General features: G+C 37.2%; 3 protein-coding genes and 1 long non-coding RNA gene across 5 annotated transcripts in view; 3 read left to right on the plus strand and 1 right to left on the minus strand.

Annotated features, from left to right (window-relative positions):
- Window positions 1-21,012, plus strand: part of hoxb3a (homeobox B3a) — a 74,472-nt gene extending 53,460 nt beyond the window's left edge. Inside the window, exon 6 of one of the 2 annotated variants that reach the window (XM_079885476.1) lies at window positions 20,942-21,012. The gene's annotated coding sequence lies outside the window, so the exon portion shown is untranslated. Of the gene's footprint in view, window positions 1-505; window positions 562-20,941 lie in introns of those variants that run through there. The other variant, XM_079885475.1, reaches the window with a different exon arrangement.
- Window positions 1-27,095, minus strand: part of LOC307166864 — a 259,475-nt gene that overhangs the window by 49,495 nt on the left and 182,885 nt on the right. The gene's annotated exons all lie outside the window — the stretch shown is intronic.
- On the plus strand, window positions 71-2,888 carry hoxb2a (homeobox B2a). The gene is given in 3 exon segments (XM_079885529.1): window positions 71-883; window positions 1,738-2,349; window positions 2,352-2,888. Coding segments are annotated over 3 exon segments (1,158 nt in total). The 5' UTR covers window positions 71-390; the 3' UTR covers window positions 2,405-2,888.
- On the plus strand, window positions 19,548-21,821 carry hoxb1a (homeobox B1a). The gene is made up of 2 exons (XM_079885546.1): window positions 19,548-20,180; window positions 20,942-21,821. Exons 1-2 carry the CDS (start codon window positions 19,556-19,558, stop codon window positions 21,256-21,258), a joined length of 942 nt encoding a protein of 313 aa, XP_079741672.1. The 5' UTR covers window positions 19,548-19,555; the 3' UTR covers window positions 21,259-21,821.

The raw sequence follows: 27,095 nt of genomic DNA on the forward strand, positions 1-27,095 counted from the left end.
GGTAGGCTAGTTCTGCATTTGGATTGTTGTCGTCTAGCATAAGAGGCCCTCACTTTACCTCTCACGACAAAACAGGGCTGTCCGAGCACATGGCAAGTGGGCGCCTTTTTTATTATTATTTCTTCCATGTTACTATAAGAACTGGATTATAATATCCTGTTGTATTTTTTTTATCAATTCAGACAAATATTGCTTTCTTTTGCCACCAGGCCCCGAATTTCGATTGGCTGAGATGAGTCATGTGACCAGGAATTGGCTGCAATTTCGCCCATAGTCTTCAGTTTAGTAGACCCTGGTCCCCATACGCTAGTAATATCACCAATATACACAATTATTAAAGCCCGCAAATGCCGTCATAGCAGGAACGCAAAATAAATCCTAGCTTTTTGGATGTTATTTTTTGCGTATGTTGGTGTCGCTGGACGCCCTTTTTGCCCAGGCGAAGCGATGAATTTTGAATTTGAGAGGGAGATTGGGTTCATCAACAGCCAGCCTTCCCTTGCAGAGTGCCTGACGTCTTTCCCCGCTGTCCTGGAGTCATTTCAAACTTCATCAATCAAGGACTCGACAGCAATTCCACCTCCTTTCGAGCACACCATCCCTAGTCTGAGTCCCTGCACAGGCAACCAGGCGCGACCGAGGAGCCAAAAGCGAACAGCCTCCAATGGCCTCCAGCTCCGGACACAAACAGCACCGCCGACGCAGCACCAGCAAGGCCCGGCCCCGCTGTCGGGTGGTGCACCCCTGGCCCACGAGTTCCCATGGATGAAAGAGAAAAAATCTTCGAAGAAGTGCCCCAAGCCCGGAGCCACCGCTGCTGCAGCAGCCTCCCCTTCTCAGGCATCCTCCGGCTACACAACCGCGGGACTGGAGTCCCCGACAGGTACGTTTATCAAAGCAGTGACCGCGTTTGTTCTGCATTTCTTCATTTTGGACATTTTTTCCTGAATGATTCGTGACTTGAATAGATGTCAATGTAGCTTATTGCCTGCTATTATAACCTAGAATTATTACAGTTACATTTCACATGCTTGTATATTTACGCAATTAAAAAAAGAAAAAAAGAAGAAAAAAAAGAGCCCTGTCGAAGTTGTTCTTTGTCCTATTTATATGTGATGTACAGCATAACCTGCTTTGGATGGGCTAGTATTTCACGTCTGACGAGCTCCCTGTATTTAGGAATAATTGTGTAATTTCATCTGATGTCTACATTTCAAGCACCATTAAGCATGGATGATTGTTGTGCATATATATATATATATATCTTTTTTTTTTTTTTATCCCGTTGCTGTAATGTCTTAAAAGATAAAAAGGCACCCCTCCCCCATTTCTTAGCATATAGGCTACAAAACTGTGCACATTCTGAAAGATTACTATCCTGCAGATAGTAGATCTTGATCTATAATAACGATTTAATCGCAATTGATGTCAGCTGCGACTCGATATTCATTCATAACCATGTTTCATGGCTTGGGGAGCCATTTTGGATATCAGTATATATATATTGTGAAAGCTGTGGAACACTACAAAATATGGGGCTTACTGAAATACCGCTTGTACACCACGCTGGTCTATTACCACAAGACATGCCTAACCATTGCAGTCATTGCTACATGACAAGCCCAAACCGCAGGGCTGTTCTACACTGGGATTTTACTGTCATCTGGACAATTTCTCACATAAAGTTCGATGACTTCGTCTTTTGTATGGGACTTATTTCTGTTTTGATTCTTGCAGAGGCTCAAGGTGGACTGGATAATGGCAGCGGTTCACGGAGGCTGAGGACCGCATACACCAACACGCAGCTACTTGAATTGGAGAAGGAGTTTCACTTTAACAAATACCTCTGTCGGCCCCGGCGCGTTGAAATAGCAGCACTTCTGGATCTAACCGAGCGCCAAGTCAAAGTGTGGTTTCAAAATCGACGCATGAAGCACAAACGGCAAACTACGCACCACCGGGACGGGCAAGAAGGCGAGCCCAGCGGTTTCGAGCTCCTGGAGGGAACCGACGCTGCTTCACCGTATTCGAGCCAATCTGTGGAAGTATCTGGTTCTGGCTCTGGTTCGGCTGCAGTCTCCGAGAGTGAGACGTGCCCGACAACTGCCTCCTACACGAACAGTGCGGACAAAAGCCAGCCCACGCCTGAAGATGGCCAGGCGAACCAGCCGGAGCCTGCATCTGTTCCTGACACAGCGGTTCACTCCCCCCCGTATCCAACGCCTACTGCAGATAACCCCACTACAATGACTGAGGGCCGAGCAGCTGGGCCGGAGCATTCGTTCACAGAGCCGCAGGATGCCACCTCTCTACCCGATTTGAATTTCTTTTCGACGGACTCCTGCCTACAGATTTCGGACGCTTTATCGCCGAGTTTGCAGAGCTCACTGGACAGTCCAGTTGACTTTTCCGAGGAAGATTTTGACCTGTTTACGAGCACCCTTTGTACTATAGATTTGCAACATTTACAGTTCTGAAAAGAAAAGACATCAAAACGCATACAAGAACAATCGAACTACATCTTATTGCAGGGTCGTGAATGCTTCTCGACCGCAACATTCCTATAATATGTCAGAAAAAGAGTGAAAAAAAAAACATTTACCTATTTTTTTTTAAAAGAAAGAAAAACAAAAAAGGCGTGAATCTAAGCCTACACGGAAATAAATTGTCCATTATTTTGAAAATACGATGATGTAATCTTTTTTGAATACACATCGGAATGGCCCCTGTCGAAGTTTCAGGTATTTTATTGCCTTTTGATTCTCGGATTTTAGTTTATCTCGACTAACAGATGAATGGTTGCGGAATATTTTCAGTGAAACTCAATCATTGGAATCTCAGGAATTGTGTCAGACATAAGGGTAGTTGAACTGCTTTTAGGAATTCTCCCAAGGCGGGCGTTGTCCCTATTGAATAATTTTAGAACTAGTTTATTTATTGAGATTCTTTAATAGTAAATTTAAAATTTATTTATTGTACGTTATTTTCATAGTTGAAATAATAAAAATACAATAAAAAAAATGCTGGAGCGAGTGTGATTGATTCTCTTAGGTTTAACGAATTTGTTTTCATTATAAAGAATGTTTATTTATTTTAATACAAATCAAGACATTCATTTTAAGTATTTGTTATTTCTCCTTGGTATTGATGTATTGTGATGAAACTACACAATTCAGTCCGTAGGTTGAATTAATGTTTTTTATTTTTTTAAGAACATTATTAACAGTATGCAATTATTATTATAATTAATTTGTAACCATCATTATATTGTAATGAGTGATATTCTGTGTTATTAGTATTATTACTAGAGAGAGGTTGGAACTGCATATGCTCAAAAAAAAAAAAAAAAAAGAAAAAAAAAAAAAGAATAGCCTAATCTACTAAAACTTGTAGTAAAATTCTAAATCTATTTTCAAAATACTACTTTCCCAAAATTCTTCGACGATACTTAAAAAAAAAAAAAAAAAGAATGCAACAAGAACAGTGATTATTATTAATCCGAAAAATTAAAACAGTATTTTATTTACAAAATGGGCTGTGGCTGATAACATTATAAAAAGCAGCAGCACGGATATCTATTAAATGGATGTTTTAAAAAATGGGCACAGGAGCTGTAGGGGGGTCAAGCGGTTGACTGGGCTGTGGGTTCCCATAGCTGCACCCTGATGCAAAATGGCGCTCGAAACACAATGAAGGATATGAACAATAAAGCGGCAGCCATTATGGATAGTTTGGGCTGCAGCTGCGAGCATGGTGCTCCGAGCTGACTCATTACCAGCTGAACCACCAGTTTAGACAAGCACAGGCCAGAAATATATCAGTTAAAGATACAGATTATAATTGTATTATTATTTTCTATAACTTGTAATAAATATTGAACACTTTATGTAACAGCTGGATCTATCCCAAGCCCTTATGGGGGAGATAATCTTACAATGACATGGTGGTTTTTTCATGTAAAACAGCTGCAATAACACCACCACCAACAACAAAACTAGGCTAATAAAAACAATAATCACAACAATTATTATTATTATTATATTTGTCTGCATCTCTCTGTCATTTAGCATTGATGAATTTAAAGCAGCAAAACAAGGTTTCTGTATATGAATAGGTCTTTTTTTGTTGTTGCTGGGTTTACATTAGCAGTACAGGACCCCTGTGTGTGAGGAACAGGTTGATCTGCTCATATTACTGGCAAGGTGGATCTGGTCACGTATAGAAATATCGCAGCTATAGAATTTAACGGCATGTGTACAAAAGCCAAACACTGAATTAACAACTCACCTGCTTTCATCAGCTTTTAGACTAAATAGTGCTGGGATCAAAAATATCTAATATCTAATCTTAAGCAAAGTTTGCTGGTTTTCAAGAGTGGAAGAGAGAGAGAATGAGATACAGATGGATAGATACAAAGGCAAATGTCTCTACTGTTGATCAGTAAAAATGTGTGTGATTTTATCTGGCTGCATCTAAATTCAGAGTCAAGTCTCAAGTTTGATTTTCAGTGTACAGTTATTTCTGGTTTAGGTCCTGGTTTGGGATTTCTTAATATCCTGATGCCACCATATACAGGACTCATCTGCCCTACTTCTGTTTAAATCACCTGGGACAGGTGAGACAGAGACTTATCGACATATCTCCAAACAAGATAAACAACTTCTTCCCTGCCCTGAGGCCACACAAGTTGGTTTATTTCTTTTATTATTTTTTAGCCCTCCGGTGGTGATTTTTCCCCCATTAGCCTGATAATTTGAGGTGTGGCTAGGTTGAGTTTTATCTCAGACTCTATGCTTTGGTTGGTGGCCTGCCAGCTCTTACGCATTTATCAGACCGGCTCTTACTGTTTATATATTTTGCAGAGCACAGTACTTTGGGCCGGCAAAGTCTAAAATAAGAAAAGGTGTGGTGGCATAGGGATTTTCTCACATGAGAAAATGGGCCAATGTTTACAGTGGTGCATCCTGGGCACTGCTATGCCTGAAGCAGTGGTGGGACTAGCCAAGATTAAAGTGGAAATGTCTCCTGCCCTATTTCAGTCAAACCACCATGAAGGCTCAGTTTAATCACTGAAGTGGTTAGGAAACCAAAGTACTTTGTCATTGAGCAACATCAATAACAATGGTAACAGCAAAACATTATCTTAGCTTATTTTAGAATGGCCTTAAGACTTTACGGTTAGCAGAGTAAATACATTGTATTGGATTATGAGCTCTGTAAACAGCTCCTTTTGTAGTAACTCTTGCTTTCATTTGTTTGGCAAACACACTTTGTTCATAAAAGGCTGGCACTATCATATGCGTATGGTCATATGCGTATCAATGAAGCATCACAGTATGAAGATTACTCAAAATGTTAATTTAAAATGAACCCCAAGGATGTAAATGCAACAATACCAGTAAGATGAAGACAAAGACAAATTTTGAGTGATTATGAGGCCAATTGAAACCTTTCTTGTGACATTTAATAGCTTGAGCAGTTCAATTCACATAAATGTTTCGGCATGCATCCGTAGCTCATTTTACTGAAAAACAAGACACATCAGTTCCATATAAAGCCTATAGCCGCTAAAACAGATAAAATTGAAATGTTGATATTTGCACATATACATTTATACAGACTGGATGATTGACAAGCATTATATAATGTTTGCTAATGACGTAATAAAGAGCTATAATGAGTCTCTTATCTTGGTCTCTCTATTTTATCTCTTCTATGAGTGAAAAGTAAATGCTGACAAATTGTAAAGGAAACTTTACAAACTAGAGAGAATATACTGAAAACAAAGCCTTTGTGGCAAAGGTTGTGAATGTACACACTCTCTAAACTTCTCTAAAGGAAACAGAATGGGTGTGAAGTTTACAGTGACAGGTAGATAAAGTGATGGTCAAATAGCAAGTCAGCGAATAAAATCCATTTTAATCCAAAGACACAAAGTTTTTTTACATGATCATCAAGTCTGATCGCTTAATATTCACAGAAATAAAGGACACACATTTTGATAGCCATATAGACCAAAAAAACTTTTCTATAAAATATAATATTTAGCCGAAATGGTGGAATTAGTAGAATTTAATTTGAATTTTTTTTGCACGATCTCACGATCAATTCGTACGAGTGAGTAAAAGGTGGAAAAACTCGTTTTGGCGTATAAATGATACGAGAAATATCATTCGTGCTATAGATACGCACTTTCATGAGATCGTGTTGGCTAATTCGTACGAATTCGTACGATTTGTCTAAACCCCAGTGATAGGTATGTTTAGTGGTGGAGTCAGGGGCAGGTCATTTGTACGAATTCATACGAATTGGGCAACTTGTAAAATATGTACGATTTAGCAAAAAGTGTGAGTGAGGTCGTATAAATTCATAAGAGTTAGCAACCTCGTAAAATTCGTACGAATTGCCGTGAGATCTGGGGTGCGTTTCCCGAAAGCATCGTTAGCCAACTATGGTCGCGCAAGTTCCGTCGTTATCAGCATAGTTCAACGATTTGGTGTTTCCCGAAACCATCGTTCCAACGAACGTTCGCAAACAGCATCGCAAACTTGTGTGGTTGGAACGACAGCTCTAGAAGTATAGTTTCTAGTTTACATGAGATGTAGACTGAATAAATCCTTATCTTTAGCAAAATAAGCAAGCTGGCATTCAGTAGGCTACAACCCGTGTTATTTATTTAGAATACATACAAACGTAATTTACGTATTTTTGTTTGTCAAGAGATTTAAAGCACCGTTTTTGAAGACTGCGCATGTGCGAACGTGCTCTACTATGTAAGAACAAGCCAAATACTGAGTCTGGTAATAAAGCAAAATAACTGAGAAAAATTAGAAATGGTCTTCAGATGCCATGTCTGTAACTTATATGACAAAATCTAGCGTTAATTCGATCTCAAACAGATTAATTAAAATAAGTTATTAGTCAACCACGTGCGAGACGTCATAAACCAACGTGGTTGAACGATACTTTGCGACATACAGTTTCGGGAAACAGTCGTGACTAGCTAGTTGATTTCTCCAACGATGCATCGTACTATGGTAGTTAAGCAGCGAGCTATATAGTTGTACGGGAAACGCACCCCGGGTTGGGTTACACCCCACTGCTAACGCTTATGCTGCGTTTACGCCATGTCATTAGGCTACCGTAAATAAGATATGGCAGCACGTAACTGTAATAACGCCAATGGATTCGGACTTACGTTTCTCTTGCACTATTAACTCCAAAATAAACCTGCAGTGGTCGTATGGTACAAGTAAATTACGAGTCTAAAATTGTAATTAGCCTAGTTATTCGATCACGCGAATGCTAACTCGCTGCTTAACTACCATAGTAGGCCTATACAATGCATCGTTTAAAGGGGTGATGAACTGAGAAATCAAATTTTCCTTGAGCTTTTGACATATAAGAGATCATCATACTATAATAATATCCTGTAAGTTTCAGAACTGAAAACTACCTTGTTAGTCCAATAAAAGCTTTTATAGACATCAGGCTCAGCAAACGACTCGTTTTTCAAAGTGGGGAACTATGACGTCAAAGAGGATAAAACACCGCCTCCACAAAAGAAGATCAACGCCTACTTCAACACGGCCTGTTTAGCCCCGCCCACCGATTCGCCCAAACATGCTAAATAACATAGGACGACATGATGATTGCTAAACCGGATCGAGCTACTTCCAAGCAATAAACATGCTGTTTACTAAATATTGTGCGTGCCTGTTTGTGGAAGAAGACAGTCTGCATTAAGCTTCCTTAGGATTCCAGCATGGTTAAACTTTATTAAATCAGTCGATCACAATTTCCCGACACGGATCTGCCAGCAACATGTAAGTAACCATGTGTACTCTAATGCCTGATCTGCGATCAGTGATTTCTGATGTGTAATTATTCAAGTTCAGATATCTTTCTCTTAAAATCGTTCAATACTGTTTATGCATCAGTGACTAAACGATCAACTTCACATAATTTCTCGTAGTATTATGAAAATAATCTTTTTTAAACTGTTATTAAATTAACGTACAGAAAGCGATCAAAGAACGATCCCTTTCCATTCGCCCAAGCTGTCAATCAAACAGCACAGCGCGAGCCGCGAGAGCTTATCTGGACACCTACCAAACTCGTGATGAAATAATGACAGTGTTACACTACACAACGAAGCTCTTACTGTGTACTCACATCGTGTTTGCATTGTGATTTGGTGTAAGCATTTGTGAGAGTGCAAAAATTGCGTTGCAATGATAAGATCTTTATTCACGCGATCAACAGACTGTCTGTCATCTGCTCAGTGCTCATCATGCTGCAACCTTTCATGTGATGGAATAGATTTAAATATAATGCTCTAAACGATACTTTTCACGATTTGTTATCTCGATAGCTGTAATAGTAAAAACGAAGTAAAAGTTTTCGAGAGAGTTCATGTAATACTAGCTATTTCATATGCAAGCATGTCAGCCAATCACAGCAGTGGGCGATTGCACTGCAGTCTCACAGCAGACACGCCCCTTAAAACGGAGCGTTCAAACCTGAGGCTGAAATCAGGCTTGGAAAAATGGCTTTTATTTATAAATTATGACAATTTTTGATGTAAAAATCATACTAACATTATAAGGGCACCCCAGGCAACATTATAAAATAATAAAACAATCCAGTTCATGACCCCTTTAAGACAACTAGTCACGACTGTTTCCCGAAACCGTATTTTCGCAAATTGGTTGATTGATTGGTTGGTCGTTCAACCACGTTGGTTAATGATGTCACGCAGGTGGTGGAGTAACTTTTAATGAATCTGTTTGAGATCGAATTAATGCGAGATGTTTTTCTATAAATTATACGGACATGGGCATGGCACCTGAGGACTATTTCTCATTTTTTCTCAGTTATTTTGCTTTATTTCCAGATTCAATCTTGGCTCGTTCTTACTTAGGCTACTTGAGCACGTTCGCACATGCGCACTATTCAAAAACGACGCGATAAAAGTCTTGACAAACTAAAAGACGTACATTATATTTGTATGTATTCTAAATAAATGATATAGATTTTACTGCATGTCAGCTTTCTTATTTGGCTCAAGATAAGGATTTATTGAGTCCACATGTCATGCAAACAAGAAAATATGCGTCTAACCACCACTGACCGAGAGTCGTTCCAACCAAATTCGCGATGCGTTTGCGAATGTTCGCTAGAACTATGTTTTTGGAGAACACCGATACGTTTAACTATGCTGATAACGACGGAAACGCACCCCAGAATAGTTATGGCAATTAGCCTATTAAGGCACCTTTAGATTTAGGGGCGGGGTTGGGGTAGACCTTTATGCTTGCCTATAATAAAAAAGTGTTTTCGTACGAATCACGTTGTATAAATTCATACGAAATAACTAATTTATAAACAAACAGATACATTTTCTTATGAGATCGTCAGCACAATATCACAGTCTAATTACAGGCCAAGATAGAATAGTCTGTCATAAACATTTCTTGCAGTAGGCCATTCTTTGGCACCGTTTAAACAACGAAAATAAAGTAATCCTCCAGTAGCCTATATGTTAACATTAGCATTAGGCCTACGCCAAGGAAGCTCACTGAAAGCATGGTATTTGTTTCAAAATGTTTTCAAAAGACAGCGACAGCTGGTGATGAACACATGCCACAAAGAATGAGACGCATATTGGCTCAAGACCTCGCATGTCTTTCTGCACAAATTTCTGCTTTTAACAACAACCCTGTTAAATCGAAAAATGTTTTTGACTCTGATGCACTTGCAGGGTTATAAACTTTGTTAGTCTGTCATTTTTGGACACTGATGTTCATGAAAGATCACCTGAATTTTCAAATAAGGAATAAAGCCCTTGTGTGTAAAAATGACAAAAGCATTTGAAGAGCAACATGGCATGACATGTGGCAATAACCTTCTACAGCAGAATTAGAAACAGGCGAATATTTGCTTTTGTATGCTTGAAGCAGACCCTTCACAGCTGTCCATATCTTTTCAGAGGGTGAGGGGGCATTCACTTACACTTGTACAGTATCTAACAATAACACATTTTTACCCTTAACCCCGCCAACAAGAGAATGTGCTGACAATACCTCGGAGCAATCATGCTCTAAGCTGTCATCTTGTCTATAGCAACAGAGCAGTCACCCAAAAACGTAATGTATCCAGTGACACACCATTGAAGGCAGCTTATATTACTTGTAGCCTATTTACTTGGAATATTTTGGTATGTTTACAATGATTAAGTAAGTATCAAAGTTATAACATTAAGTAAAACTTACTCAACTTTCTGATGCTGATGTTCCCATCATGCACCGGGGCATGAAAAATTATTAAGGTTGCATTTTTCACTGTTTTCTAGTTGAATTTTACACTATTTTATCATTGCTTTTGTTGTTAGGTTTATTAATCTGGAGTTCTACTCAAAATGACACAATCATACTCAAAAACTATCCATGGATTGTTACCATTATTGTATATTATGTACCAAGTATTAAGGGTCTCTTTGTGCAGTTGAGTACCTCATATAGTGTAGATATGTTGTCAAGTGTAACAAGAATACACTTTAAAAACATAGCTTGATTCAGTGCTACACTGTTTGAGTAAATGTTCTTGAAACAGAGTATTGCAAAGTAAACTTCAAAGTAGAAATTACTTAAACTGGCCAAGTTAAATTTACACATTCTTTGTTAGTTTTTACATAACTTAGTTAAGTAGATTTTACACAATTCCATACATGCGAAATTTACTAAAAAATATGGGTGCAAAGGCTTGCAAAATAACACTTTTTCAGTGTAGTTATTGACTTTTTATTCAAATTATTTTTTAATCAAGATTGTAGGTTAAACTGTAGGCCTACACTGTACAAATATTTTCATGATTTGTTATCACAACTTTTTTTTCTTTTATCAAATTAACTTAACTTGATAATTAATGTGGTTCAGATAACATCATCTTTTGAGTTTCTGTTAATTAAACCAATCTCCATTGAAATAACTCAAAGCTTTTATTTCAATGAACTCAAAATTGTAAGGCAACCAGGTAACTTGGTTAAGTTAAATCAACATTTTTTTTTACAGTGACAAAGAAAAGGGGTCATCTTTGGTCATGCAACTGGTCACCATTTTAAACAAGTTATTCAACATTTAAAATCACACATTGCCTTCACTAGTTCATTTTAAATGGACTTGGATTGTAACATTAACAATGTACACTGAAAAAAAAAAACAAAGTGAAATTTACTTAATTTTTCTTTGGCATGTTTTTGCACGCAGATTTTTAAAGCAAATTTCACAAATGGAATTAAGTAAACTCAACTTAAAGCTGCAGTTCGTAACTTTTTTGGGTTTCCGCGGGAAATTCAAGCATGTCTTTGCGTCATTACGTCACATCTGTACACATAAAGAAGGTGTCTCGGCTAGTAGGCTATATTGTGAGTGAGGATATTGGAGGTGGAGATTTATAGCCTTTTCTCACAGCACTTGATTTAATTAAACTTATCAATTTGATGGAGGATCCAGATAGGTTCAAACGACAATCACCAGTGAAAACTGGATATTCACACGTTGTAAAATGCAAAAGACTTTGGAGTGGCTACAGAAAAAAAGAGACTACAACCGGGCACATGCGAAAACAAAAATAAAAATCGGAAGGGCATTAAATGTAGTCACGCAATGCTGATGTTGTTAAAATTAACAATTTGAGAACAAAGTATAATTTGCACGGTTTGATAATGATAAGCGATCGTTAGATTTAATCAGTGCAATTTACTGCAATGCTTTTTTCCCTTAGTTGGTCAGAACAAAAGTGGATGTTACTTATGTTGGTCATACTTCCAAAAAGTAGAATCTGTGATTGCGAATGACAGTATCCACACCAGCGCGGTGACAGACAGCTGCACATTCTCCTCAAAACATTGGATTCATCCGCACTGTGCCGTGCCGAGGCACAACCCACATAAAGTTGATAATTCTGCGAATAACTGCAATTGCAGATTTCGAACAGAGATGGCGACAAAGAGGTGAAACTACAGACTGCAGCTTTAACTAAGTACAATTAAAAAAAGAAAATAAGTGACTTTAACTTGGCAAGTAAAAGGTTGAGTAATTTCTACTTAGTTGAAGTTTACTTTCCAATACTTTTTACTCAAACAATATAACATTGTAGCTCACAATACACAATGATGGTAACATTCTATGGATCATTTTTGAGTATGAATGTGTCATTTTGAGTGGAATATGAACTCCAGATGTCACAAAATGTAAGTTACTAAACCTAACAACAAAAGCAATAAAAAATATAAAATCAACCTTCTTAATAATTCAAGCCCCAGTGCATGATGGGACACCAGCATCAGAAAAGATGAGTAGGTTTAACTTAACTTTATAACGTTGATATTTACGTTTTCATTTCTATGAGCTTGAATTGAGTAGAATTTACTTCACCACAGAATAATTTGTATCAATCTTTCTATTAATTTAAGCAGTAATTTTTTAATAATTTTATTATTTAGGGTACATTTCCTGTCCATTGATGATAATTATGTTTTTTTTTTCTAACAAAAACATCTCACACTAATATTTTATGCACTCTGTTTTTAAGTTTGGATAAAATTGCCTTAAATTAGTTTTTATAATGTTTGCTTTTTGAAATTAGTGGGTCTTGAGTTGAAAATAATGGATAAAAAATGTTAAAGTCAAGATTATCTAGATTATTTTTTATTATTCTAGAAATGTATTTCTACAATCTAAATACCTTAGTAAAATAGATCGAGTTTAAACAGATTTTTCTTTCAAATAAGAGAATATTTAATTTTATTAATGTCCACAAATTCTGTCAACTACTAACCAAACACTCCAAGAAAACTATAAAATGGTTTATGCCAAAACCATGTGACCAGCATCATGTGATGAAATTTTCTTCTCCAGCAACTATTTAATGATTAAGCTTTGCAACTAGAAAGTAGATACACTGATAAATTATAAATACTAAAAACAAATGTTGTTTTCCTGAGAAGGCATATTGTTTTTACACTTTTTTCACTGATGTGAAATGTACCCTAAAACTATAGAAATCATAAAATCTGCATGCATAATAATTATAAAATAATTAGCACATTGCCCCAACTTCACACACATAAACGTACTCACCTATGTTAGGTAGGTTGGGGCAATGTCATGATTTCTTCAAGTTTTTAAATATTAAAGACCTAAATGAACTGTAACTGCAGGTGCATTGAGACAACTTACCCCATATAGACTGACAGTATGCTCCACTATAGGGGCAGGTTGTCTCAAATACTCAAGACTTCAAATAGACTTGATGAAGAAATTTTCAATAAGCCCCGCCACTCACTGAGATATGAGTAAAAAGTATGACAACTAGTATATACAGTATATCTTATAAATCTAAAAAAATAAATTTTCATTTCATTTCATTTTATTGTTTATTTTTACAGGGACAATGCACAATTAAAAGTAATTCTTTTGTAACAGTCAATGTCTTTACTGTCACTTTTGATCAATTTAATGCATCCTTGTTGAATAAAAGTATGAATTTATTTAAATCAATAAAAAAAAACAATACTAAAAAAAAAAAGCAGTATATCACGGTTTCCACAAAAACGAAGCAGCACAGCTGTTTTCAACACTGATAATAATAAGAAATGTTTCATATTATATCTGAAGGATCACGTGACACTAAAGACTGGAGGAATGATGCTAAAAAATTCAGCTTTGCTATCACAAGAATAAATTACATTTAGAAGAATATTAAAATTGTAAGAAAAGCAAATTAAATTGTAATTATATTTCACAATATTACTTTTTTTTTTACTACTGTTTTTTGATCAAATAACAACCTTGCTGCAAAGTATGTGGAAAAGACTGTGCAAAGACTATTTTTGAGCTTCTTTTTTTCTATGGGATCGAAAAGTGCACTGCAATAATGCAATTGTCACTCTCTTCTAAAAAGTGGGAGATGGAATATCCACTCAGAGAGTGCCTATCGATTTCCATGGCTTTCAGCTCAGACAGCCAACCAATATGGTAAAGAGGTAATGAACAACATATAGAATGTCATGTGACCTCCTGAAAGCTTGGAATGGAAGCAGAGTGCTTTAGCCCACAGTGAGCATAGTGTCCTCACTTATCATATTTAGCTACCTACGACATGTAAAATTCATAATTTGTTTCACCTGAATGAGCCACTGAAAGTGTCCCAATCACACAAAGTAAATAACAGACTTAAATGATTTTTGTTGACATTATACAAACATGACGGTTTGTAATCTGTAGTGATGCAATGATAAGAATATATCAATCATGCTGAATGAGAGATAAGGGCTTTGGATATTTTTTTAATAGAAAATTCAATTCATCATAAAACAAAAGGCGCAGAGTAAGCAGCCTTACCCTTAGGCCACTCCATGAAGCTGAACATTGTGCAATATTTATATCAACATCTTGCAAATCGTAACTGAATGCACGCCAAACACTCACGATCGAGCCTAGTTTTAGTGGTGGTATCTCATTTCAAGTATTAATCATGTATGGTGTCAGCCATAAATGGATGCCACACATACCAATTCATCTTGTAATGGCAACAGTGGTGACTCTGTGAAGGAGAGGCATGTATGACTTATCAATAGCTTTAACAGTCAAACTTGAGCTTTAGGTACTGTGAGCTACAAAATCAGTTGACCCAGCATAGACCATCTACACACTTGACCCTTAAACCCCAGCTGTCAAGAAACCAGGCCTGTGATGCAAAATTTTAATCAAAGCATGTAATGCATGTACATCAAAATATCAAATACAGCTTTTTTGGAACAGTGCATGTTACATCTCTCAATATCCAAGCAGCTAATATGCTAATATGACTACCATAACCTTTCTTGCATTGTAAAACGTAGGCCTATTTAAAGAGCCTAAAATGGAATTTTATAATTTATTGAATAATTTATTGTTTGAAAAACAATGTTTTGCCTTTATTTAAAGTTAGATTAGAAATGTAAAAAGTCTTCACACTGATTAGGAGAATAGAGGTCTTTAACATGATAATGCATGTTTAATGCATGCTACTCGTATGAGACCTCATATATGTCTGTGACCCCATTGACATGAAACTTTAAACCAGTGACTTTATGAAAATGTGTGTGTACATATCTAGCAAAAGTACTTAAGATTTAGTCACACATGGGCAACTTTGCTACTCAACCACCTGGAATGACAACACCTGGCCAGAAAGTTTACATCTGATTTGCATATAGTTGACAAAGATAGAGTGCCCTGTGAGAGATTTGACAGCGAGAGGTTAATTTTACATAGCTGCATGGTGAGAAACACTAAATAGTATATGTATAATGATGTGTTGTGTAAAGCATAGAATTGTAAAAATAATGTGGATGCTTCACAGCAAAAAAAAAAAATATATATATATATATATTTGACTTATTTTCCAGTTAAAAATTCTAAAACAATATATTTTTCAATTTCTTGCAAAGTAACTTTACCCCTTTTTTTTCTTCTTTTTGGAGAATTACTCATCAATACCAGGGTATTTTGTTTTATTACACTGGCAGATTTATCCACTCGTTTTAAGTATAAACAAGATAAAAAACAATCTGCCTCAAGTGAAATTATATATGTATTTGATTTTTTTTTCTTTTCTATTTTACTGGAATGCAAGACAAAAATAACTTTTTTGGGGGGAGGGGGCTATTTTTTACAATGGAATGCTAACATATTGAAGACGGTTGTGAATTTTTTTAAGGTGGTGATGAGCTTGAAATGCTTAGTTGAAGATATATTTGAAGATAGATAGATGATATATAGATAGATGATATATATATATATATATATATATATATATATATATATATATATATATATAGATAGATAGATAGATAGATAGATAGATAGTCGTAAGCTTGACTGTAAGCATTCATTTGACACTAACCTGAACGAGGCCATATCCTTACACAACAGATTGTGACAGTCTAAACAAGGTCAACCTATAGACTGTGCTTTGTGGAGACCTTGCATGGCCCTGTTTTCTTAGAATAACAAAGAATGACAAAGAATAACAACTTGTATTCACACAAACTCCTATTTTTCTTTCTAGATACGCCTGTATTGCACGGTATCTGAATCATGTCAGCAGATCTTTTGCATAGTTTGTCTAAGAGGACATTAAGATGAATAATTGTGCCTGCATCTGCTAAAAATCTGATTTATTGAATGCCATTGTAATATGTTTGAACTAGCAAATTAAGTGCGCACACATATTTACATTGAATGTTTGAAAAAATTGGAAAAGAAAGTAAGTCAGACGAGATAACTAGAGAGAGAAGTATATACAGTATAGCATGCATGTTGAGGAGAGGGTGCTTGAGTTCTAGCAATCTCATTTGAGCACTTAAGTCGGGTAAACTGGCCGATGCCAGAAAACCAAACCGATGCCATTGTTTCTACTGCTCCATCACCCATTTGGTTGTTTGCACCAGTGGATTAAGATAAATTATCTGGAATAATTTGGAAGTGAAATTCAGACAATCGGCACGTCCTAAGTTTGTTTATTATATGACGACTTGGATAATTTAGGAGACAAAGCCGATGACCCATTTAACCTCTGAGTAGCATATGAAAATGAGGGCATGACTGACTTTGGGTAGGTGTCACCTCTCAAAGGATGGATACATGAGTAAAATCATTTCATTTGTATAGCGATTTTCTTAATACCCCAAGCACTTTACGTGTGCAATGGAAAATATCTTAATCTCCACCTACATGAATAAATGATGCTGTTGATAAGCCAGTGTGTGTCAACGCATTACCGCACATCAGCTGCTCAAGTGAAGACACTGAGGAAGGGTTGGAGGGTGAAGGAAATGAGCCAGCTATCAGAACTGAGAATATTAAAAGGCCTGGGCTGAGGAACTGTAAGTTAAATAGTAAAATTAATTATAGTAACAAGATGTCATCTGTGGTGTTAAGGTTAACATGTGCAGCTAAATGTACAAGCTCTCAATGTTGAGCACATGGTGTGGAATGAAGAAAGAAAACTATAGGCTATTTGAATGGCTTCAAGGGCCATTCATTATGCAAGTTAATGACTTAGTCATGCAAAAAAAAAAAAAAAAAAAGAAAAAAAAAAGAAAAAAAAAAAAAAACATTCAAAGGTTGTTATGATGGGAGGTCCATTACTCTCATGCTGCAATTTTAGGTTTTGCCTAGCAAAATAGTAAAATAACTGCCAGTGTATACATTGAGGAAGGAAAAAATATGTTTTAAGGTTTTGTATATGTATTAAACAGCATAGCAATGATCACAAACATTATTCACAACTGTTACATGACATTACATAAGGTGGTGTATCATCACATACGTTTGCCTACGTTTCACTGGTTAATGTATTGTAGTGATTTCAGTCAAACTATTTCCACGGGTCAGACACATAGGCTACGTGACGTGCATTCGACCAAGCCATGGCTATGCTACAACTAAATAAAAGTTAAACGACAGAAATTAAGGACATTCCTGAGTTACAGAGTTTTTTTTATTATTATTATTATTATCCAGAACTGAAATGTTATATGCAAATGGACCCATTGCGAAGTTTATAGCTGTTAGAGTTTTAATACGCACTTAGCCTACGCAGGAATACATCTAGCGAGCCGCAAGGGTGCGCTTTTTTTGCGTCAGAAGAACGTTTAAGCTTTTGCAAATAGGCTAGTTGATAATAGTTAAGATTTAATACTAAATTGCTTAAATATTAAATAAATTAAATTAATGACAATTTATTTATTAATACTTTATCAACTCTATACGTAATAATAGGCTAATAACAAACACTGCCAGTGTTAAATTAACATTGCCAACATAGACTAAACAATGTTTTGCTGTGTAATAATAATAATTATTTATAGAATTCGTAAATTTTAATGCCTCTTTTCTATTTTAACAACTGTTAACAGAGTCTCCTTTATACGTTTTTTATCTTGTATATTTTGAAAAGAAAAAACAACAACTTTTAAGTCACAATTATTTTATCTCAGATCTATTTCAAAATCTTGGCGTCAAAAGGCATTAGCAAGAGTCGTTAAATCTTAATCATTCGTTTGTGATAAGTGGAAACATAAACTGCTGTTGGTTTTGGTAGGCTATGTTTGCCTTGCTCGCCTAGTGATGACGTTGGTACTCGCCTGTATAAAACACTGTAACCAATCAACTGATGAATTCGTTTAAAACAAAGGGACCTGAAGCCTCAAGAACTCTTGAGTGTAGGACAGAGCAGCAACAGTACTTGCTCAAAGCTGCTCAAAGTAGTTTGGAATCGTGGGCTGCGTAACTAGACAATCACTTGGCACGTGAATCGACAGATAACAAATCGCTGTGGGCGTTATATTGTTACCCTTTCTTGTACCACCATGTACTAATGAGCAAATATATTCGAACTTCTTCAGTCCTCCTATATTGAGCGTGGGCTTTATATGAAGAGGAAGACTTGCTCAGCATTGTCATCTTAATTAATTATTAGCTTCTCTCTTCTCCTGCTGTCCACCAACGCCAGTCAAGCCATCCATGTTCCAGACGAACCCATTAGTTTGACGTATAGCCTAACCCTAAAGTTTGGGAGATTAGGTTTAGAACGCGTGATTTATAATCTTACAATTTTAAAACTAAAGTTACAAACTGTAAATACTATCTTCTACACTTTGACCAGCAGTTGAAAAAATCGAGTACAATTCCAGGCAGCAAAGCAGCAACACTCGTTTCCACAGGCAGAGAGAGAGAGAAAAAGAACTCGTTGACGTTCCTTTCCTGCTTGTTTGGACTCAACAGAAGGCTCGCTGTCGACCTAATTTCGTTTAGGTAACAGATCAGTTCAGTGATTTAATTAGACGGATCCAAAGCCAACCAGCACTGATCTGCGAACCGTGGCGTCACTTCCAATTCGAGTGTTAAACAGATTTCCGTTCTAAACACACATAATGAACTCTGCGTTCGGCGAGTCTTAAAGGCAACAGTGAGCATTACTCTTATTAAATAGGACAATCGAGATCACACAGGCCTACTTCAGAACATTACAGTAGGAAGATAACGCATTCTTCACTAAACTCGCGCGATTACAAATAGAAACTAAATGCAGATGGTAAGTAAAGAGATGAGAGGAGATGAAGGCCTAAATCTCAATGCAAAAATCTGAAACGTTCTTTCTTTATTTCTCTTTCTCTCATTCGGAGAGCCTTTCACGCAGGGTTTGACATATTCTAGCTGTTATCAGATTGATGGGCTAGTTTGATTGAAGTGGCTTTGTCATGCAAATGTCAAGCGCGTGATGGATGGTCGCCGTGCGCTGACAAACTTCTGGAGGTCCCCTCACCATTGGCGCCGTGACGTCTCACGTGACCAGCAGCTGAGGTAAAGATGTGTTATAGGGAAGCACAAGCAAATACTCAAGAGGTAAGCATTTCCCCCCTTCCGCATGACATACTGTTACGAGCTTGCAGGACAGGAGGCTCTCCCGATCTCTCAGGTTGACCCTCCGCCATTAATAGCGCATGGACAATTCCAGAATGAACTCTTTCTTAGAGTACACAATTTGTAACCGTGGGACGAACGCCTACTCGCCCAAGGCTGGATACCACCACACGGACCAGGCGTTCTCGGGTCCCTTCCTCACCGGACACGCAAGTGACAGCTATAACGCTGATGGACGACTTTACGTAGGGGGGAGCAACCAGCCAGCAACAGCACAACATCAGCACCAGAGCGGCGTTTACGTGCATCACCAGCACCAAACGCATCAGAGTGGCATTGTCACCTACGGTGGCACGGGGACTAGTTATGGGACCCAGGCCTGCGCCAACACGGACTACGCTCAACATCAGTATTTCATAAACCCCGAGCAGGATGGGATGTATTATCACTCATCGGGGTTTTCTACCTCAAATGTCGGTCCTCACTATGGCTCCATGGCTGGTGCCTACTGCGGAGCGCAGGGAGCCGTTCCAGCCGCACCTTATCAGCATCATGGGTGCGAGGGCCAGGACCACCAGCGAGGCTACTCACAAGGCACCTATGCCGACTTATCGGCCTCCCAAGAGAGGGAGACTGACACGGATCAGTCGCCACCTGGGAAGACATTCGATTGGATGAAAGTCAAAAGGAACCCCCCTAAAACAGGTGGATTGAATTGCCTCTTTGAAGCAAATATAGTGCTGTACACTCAAACCGACAGAAATGATGCCTTACTTAAAAGCGAACAAGTTTTCAGATCTACATAACCAAAGTATAACACATTATACATAAAATTAGAAACTTTTTACCTAAGATATCTAAAAATGAAATGCATTTTAAAAACGGGCCTGTTCATTTCAGTTTCAACCCGTCTCCCACTGCGTTAATGCATCAAACATACATGCTTTCGTTCGCCATAGGAAATGCAATAGCACTGTTATCTTTAGCTTGTCCCGGTTCTCGCCGCGCAACATTCGTTTTTGTTGGCCTCCATTGTGTTCTTAAGCTTCCCTCTCCTGTCCCAGTCGTGTTTGCCTCACAACGATTTAGTGCACCAACTTTTACGCAAAGGGGCCACCATTTTGACATACTGTACAAATTGAGTGGTCATAAAGCCATCTTTGGGGAGTATTGAATTGCATGTATTCCATAGACTCCGTTATGAGTTCTTTCAAAACTGATAAGTACAGACAGGGGAATTATGGTAAGGTCAGCAAAGTTTGCAATACCGAATAACTTGTTGAACTGCAGTTTCAAATCGTCACATCTAATTAAGGATAATAACAACCAGCACGCGCACAGTTGATTGTTGTTGGCGTTTTTTTTAATATAAATATAAGGCAATTAATTATGATCATGATTAATTTATCTGTGTTCAACTGTTTGACAAACAGTCATGTAATCATCCTTTCACTTTTTCCTCGCAGCTAAAGTGGCCGAATACGGACTGGGACCGCAAAACACAATTCGGACGAATTTCACTACCAAACAACTCACAGAGCTCGAGAAAGAGTTTCACTTCAGCAAGTATCTCACGCGAGCGCGGCGAGTCGAAATCGCTGCCACGCTCGAGCTGAACGAGACACAGGTCAAGATTTGGTTTCAGAACCGCCGAATGAAGCAGAAGAAGCGAGAGAAGGAGGGACTCGCCCCTGCTTCATCCACTCTGTCTAAAGACCTCGAGGATCACTCTGATCACTCAACTTCAACATCTCCTGGAGCTTCTCCAAGTCCGGATTCCTAACCGAGGACAATAACTTTGGGTGCATTGAACAGCAGATTCGAAATATATCGTAAAGTCTATTAATTTAAGCATTCCAAAATGTGCCAGAAAGACTTTCTCGTGTTATTTTATTATAGGACAATTGGTTTTTAGGAAACTGAAAAAAAGGGAAAAGCAAAGAGACTTTTAGAACAACAATGGACATATTACACCGTTTGCTAGAACAAAATTTCCAAAACTCATTGGAAATGTTTGTGTGTGTTATACAGGGTATTTCTACAATGATGATGAAAAATAATGCACTTTCACGATGTTTACAAGTCTCTGAAAGAACCTAACTGACTTTACAGGGAGCTTACTGTGTTGTCAAAATATGTATTGATGTTTTTGTTGCGTTTATGATGATTTATTTGATGTACACATTTCATATACCTGAGTCTTGTGGATTGTAGCTTATAAGGGTTTTCGGACTCCTTGCACTATGCGTTTACAGGGTAGGCCTTTACTGAACACCAGCACAATTTACAGGAACACGTGAACGATTCCCTCTCAATGTACACTGTGATATTCCATTACTACAACGAAAAATAATTAATACTGTGTTGCCAGTCAGGCCTAATTTACTACATAAATTTGGATATTGAACATGTGACATGCGCCTTGGGAAAGTTCCGTTCCGTTTGTAGAACAAAAGGACAATGCAGGGTGTTACTTTTCTTTATTAAAACATTTACAGAATTAGATTTTTTTAGCCTAGTATTTTTTATGCGCAGACGAGCTGAGTTTTATTAGTTACTGTCTGCATGATTCCGTAATCTAAATGTCTCAATCAAATGTTTCTGTCAGTTCTTTATCTACCTCAAATAAAAACAATATTTTACTGAACCAGTCTCTAGATTACATATGTAGCCTATGTGTGTGTAAATAATAAAATATAAAAATGAACATACTAGAAAAAAAAAAAAAAAAAAAAAAGAAAAGAAAAAAAGTAGATATGGAGTAATTGATGACATGGGTTTAACAGCCCTTCTCTTCACTTGGAGGGTGAGAAAGCGAACACCAGTCAGTAGTGTTATAGGATGCTCGGAGCACGGCACGGAACGGAATGTTGGTGAGCAATCAGGGTGGTTCACGATGACCTTTTTACCTCATTGCGCTTCTGGGATATCTAAACATACAAACAGACTCGCTCATGAGTGCTTTAGGGGTGGCACAAATAGCACTGGGCCTGAGCAAATTAAAAGAAAGACATGCTTTCAAGAAACGAAACAGAATTGTGGGTGGCGCATTTTAGTTATTGAGTTTTGTAATTAATTGACATCTTACTTGCCTAACACATTGAACACTTTCAAAACCATTTCATTATAATTCACGAGTGCTTAACAACAAGTTAAGCATTCTTAAATGGGAAAAAATATCGACATCGACAATTTACATTATAGCTCTCCAAATGGGTTGCTGAAATATTATTGTAATTGACAAAGACATTAAGACATTAAAGTCACTGCAAAAAAAAAAAAAAAAAAAAAAAAAAAAAAATCGGTAAGAATTAAACTTGTGCCATGACAGACAAGTTTGGTTTTTGCAATAGGTGGTAGCATTAGGTCCACTTCAGAGGAAGAAAATGCCGGGTTGCAGTGGCATTCACGCACACCAGCTCACTGGGTGCTTCCGTTAATGAAACGCATATAGGCCAGAGTGTTTGTGGCAAGAAAGACAACAGACTGACTTCTGAAACAACGCTAAAGAAATGTTCAAAAACATATAATCATATTTGATTACTACATATAATATCATTAGAATAGTTTCTGCCACATACGATTCACAATATCCTTAATATTACGAAATAAAGACACTTTTCATTTTGTATTTTATGAGCTAATGTTTAGCCTGTCTACAAAATATATAGCCTACACAATCATAACGAGTTGGCTCAACATATATCAACACAGAGGAAATAAAGACGATACAGCTATTGCTCTGTATGATTGGCTCTGGACCATCTGCTGGTGCAGATTTCACTCACGCTGTTCAGGACGTTTGTCCTGTAGCCCCCTGAACGGGCCTTTGATCCGGCCGCTACCCCCGCGGTCAACCTCCCTGCTCTGCATTGAAACGTAAAGTAATGCTTACAGTAGGGGGTTTAAATAGAGGTCACCATTAACTTTACCTGAACTCTTTACCAAAAAAAAAACCAAAAAAAAAAAAAAAAAACCTGCAAATAGACGAGTCTCTGACTCTGTCCCATAGCAAGAAGATATTACATTAACCAACATTTGAAAAGCAAAATGCTTGTAACCTATAACATTCTCAAAAAATGAACAAAAGCAAAGTGTTTTAATTACATAGTCGATTCGTTTCAGTCGTTTTTGTTAGACTAACTATAATTTGTAATCCCTCATATTAATAGGGCTACTTAATATGTAGGCTATTGAGATTTGTGTAGACTTGTTGCCTCTTGCAAATTATGGTTTTACATACAGTATCCACAGGATTTGTTTAGGACTGTCATGAAGACTGGACATAGCCTACATTATTCTTTATTAATGGGTATAACCTAATTTCGAGTCACTGCTGATTGTAAAAAAAATAAAATAAAATAAAGTCTCATTGAGCATCACATAACCATCTGCTTTCTATCAGTGCTCTAGCCAGACTTTCGTTCAAATTATACACATCAGACTTGAGGAACTGTCGGTTTACTTTTGTGCCACCTCAAAAACACAAGCACAGCAAAGCAGGTGAGCGAGAGAGGGCAAACTCCGGTGAAAGAACTGGGTGAATGAACTCTGAGCTGGAGGGTGCTGACAAGTGCTGAAGAGAACTAGTGGAGGGGGGTCGGAAAGGTTTGGGGGTCGTTTTTCGAACATTTAAGGAAACGAGTTTGCCTAACTTTTCCCCCCTTGTTCTCTCTCTCTTGTGGCCTCACCTCTTCCCCAAAGTTTACGCGGGCTTGACAGTTCCATTTCATCCACGACCCTCTGACGGACTACCCCAATATTTGCTCAGGCGGACAGGTTTGCCCTGGGCCCTGCCTCAAACATCCCCTGACTGCTTCTCCCCTGGCCTCGGTTCACCCAGAGTTCAGGCCCAAATTAATACTCGAAATAGGCAAGTCAGCTTGTCAGGAGCTGCGGACGGGCTTCCATCTCGCCGGGGTCACGCGCAGGTCTTGAGCTGCGAGCACCGTTCTGGGGCTTCACTTATAGTCTCTCTAGAATTTTTTAGCTGTTCACCCGTGTCTTCCCTCTCCCTCGGTCAGCACCTTTGATTCACCCATCTTTTCACCAAACTGTAAATACATGCTTTAAAAAAATAAAAAATAAAAAAAAAACCCTCAAGAAGGACTTTCGATTCAGAAGCAATTTAGAGTATTGGCATTTGATGTAGCTTAATCGCTATTTTTCGTGAATTAGCTACAGACAACTATTTTCAGGTCGAAAAACATATATTAGGATATATATTTTTAAATCTGTTCTAATACGATTCTGAATGGTTTTAATTGTTTTTACTCAAACACGGTTATAAAGTAGCCTAAAAGTGTTTAAAATGGCAGGTAAATGAACGAAAAATGAACAAATTATCCAGATATATACACAATTCACATCAGGAATTTTCATATTTAAAAACATATTTGGAGTAAACTGAAGATGATTTACTCTTGACGTGACAATGTGGGCTAGTTTGCTTTGCAATTTCCACATATCTATGCTCACATTAAATTATTTATGAGGGCACCCGAGATTTTAAATACTACTTTAGCTGCTGTAACTTATTTAATTGCATTTGAAAAATATATTATTATTGTGATGATTATTATTAGTATTATTTACAATTGTTCGTGATAAGAATACAATTGTTCTGAATAGCAACGGGGAAAAACTTTATTAAACTTTAAAAAACCGCATGTTAAAGCTTACATTCAGTCTCAATTGAACAATACCAATTATTTCTAAATAAAAATCGAATTTTATTTGATCATTTAGCATATTATTACTATTATTATTTTAATTGTTTACAATAAGAATGCAATAACTATTAATCATTAACAGTCACGTTTTTATTATTATAGCCTAATTATTAAATTATTAATGTTATGTAATATGGTTTTGACACTAGAACATCGCGTAAAATATTACATCGCATCACTAAACTCTGCGCAGTTTTGTGAAAGTTTGCCCTGTAGTTAAATATGGTGCAAGACCAAGAAAAAAAAAAAACAACAAAAAAGAAAAAACACGCTTTTCTTCACAATCCATCAAAAGTGGAAAGGAGCGCAACCCACTCAGCAGGCCGTCAGGGTTCATGCAACTGAATGTGTTAAAAAATGCCGGTGAACTTATCATGACCCTGCGCTGACCAGACGCACAAGAACACCCCGAAAACTAGGATTCTGACGAAAGTTGCGTAAGTTTTATCTGGATTAAAAATAACGCGTTAATACGAAACTCCTCAGTAACGTGGAATTATTAATAGACTAAATACGGAAAAATATTATACGATTTAACAACTTCACTTATGCCAACAATTCGCCAATTTACCGGTGTTAAAGCAAAATGTTAAAACACAACCAGCTGCTTTTTAGAATCTAATAAATAATAATAATAATAATAATAATAATAATAATAATAATAATAATATGCTACATGTCGAATAATCGTGCTGGAATGTTTTTTTTTTATCACATAAATATGTAAAAGCACATTTTTAACATTAACGATAATGGGTTCTGCCCGTTTTAAAACTGGTGAAAACAGGATTGAGGACATCTATTCTGCTTCTTCTCACATTCTTGGCTGAATTCAGAGCAAAAGGTTATCTGAGAGAAAAATTCCTCCCTCACGCTTGAGGAAGGCCAGAGAAAAGGCCAGCAGGCCACCAAACAGAAGCAGAGGAATCTTCTAACAGGTTACACAATGCTGAACAAATTTACAAACTCTTCTATAGGGACGCATTTATAAAATTGCGAATTTGATAAAATATTAACTTTATAGGCTATAATAAAGTTATAATTTCATATATTTAACCACGTTAATATTACGAGCCAAATTATAGATTTTGTTTAGATTTTTAATCTTTGTTTAGATTCCAGTGTCAACCGTGCGCAAACCAGCAATAAATACCATAAAACAGATTTATGAATGTTTAGTTAATTCGGGATTCGTTTTATTTGACCAACATCTAAGAATCAGATGTTTGTTGATAAGCGTAGGCTATCTGAGGCCATTTTAGGAATTTACGTCAGTTATTACGTTATTTTGCATGATTCCGCCCCATTTTTCTGTCTTGTTTCCTTTGCGTGCGGTATCCGAATCTAGTTAGATTATCCCTACATCCCTTGTCTTTTACACAGACTGAGTGTTGAATGAGACCTGCACAATAGCCCAGTTTACCTCATACAAACACAGCATGTTGTCACGAGGTATTTATATCTCAAATGGAGATTAGAGTAGCCTACCTCTCTCTCTCTCACACACACACACAATTTCATTTCAACAACTCTGTACAAGAATAGCGGTTTATTAGTTTACTGTAATTTACAGCTGATCTAAGTTATTCCTCACAAACAAATTGGACATTTGTGGTACAAAATGTGTTAGTTGTCTATTCATTAGTGTATGAGTGTTTGGGCCAGTGTATGTGTGTGTAGTCAAACAGTAACATGAGGAATCCATATATAGAGCAGAAGTCTGACAGGTTTGTTGGTATCCATGACGATTGTGTTTTTTCTATCATCCACTTCTTTTCTCCAAAAATAACACACACATTTCTCTTAGACATTCTTTCCCTCTGCTTGTGTCTGTTATCACTGTAAACTCTTCTGTAACAGCCAGAACACAACCTGAGATCAGGAGTAC

The sequence above is a fragment of the Squalius cephalus genome (assembly GCF_949319135.1).
Source record: "Squalius cephalus genome assembly, chromosome: 1".
NCBI classification, from domain to species: Eukaryota; Metazoa; Chordata; class Actinopteri; order Cypriniformes; family Leuciscidae; genus Squalius; species Squalius cephalus.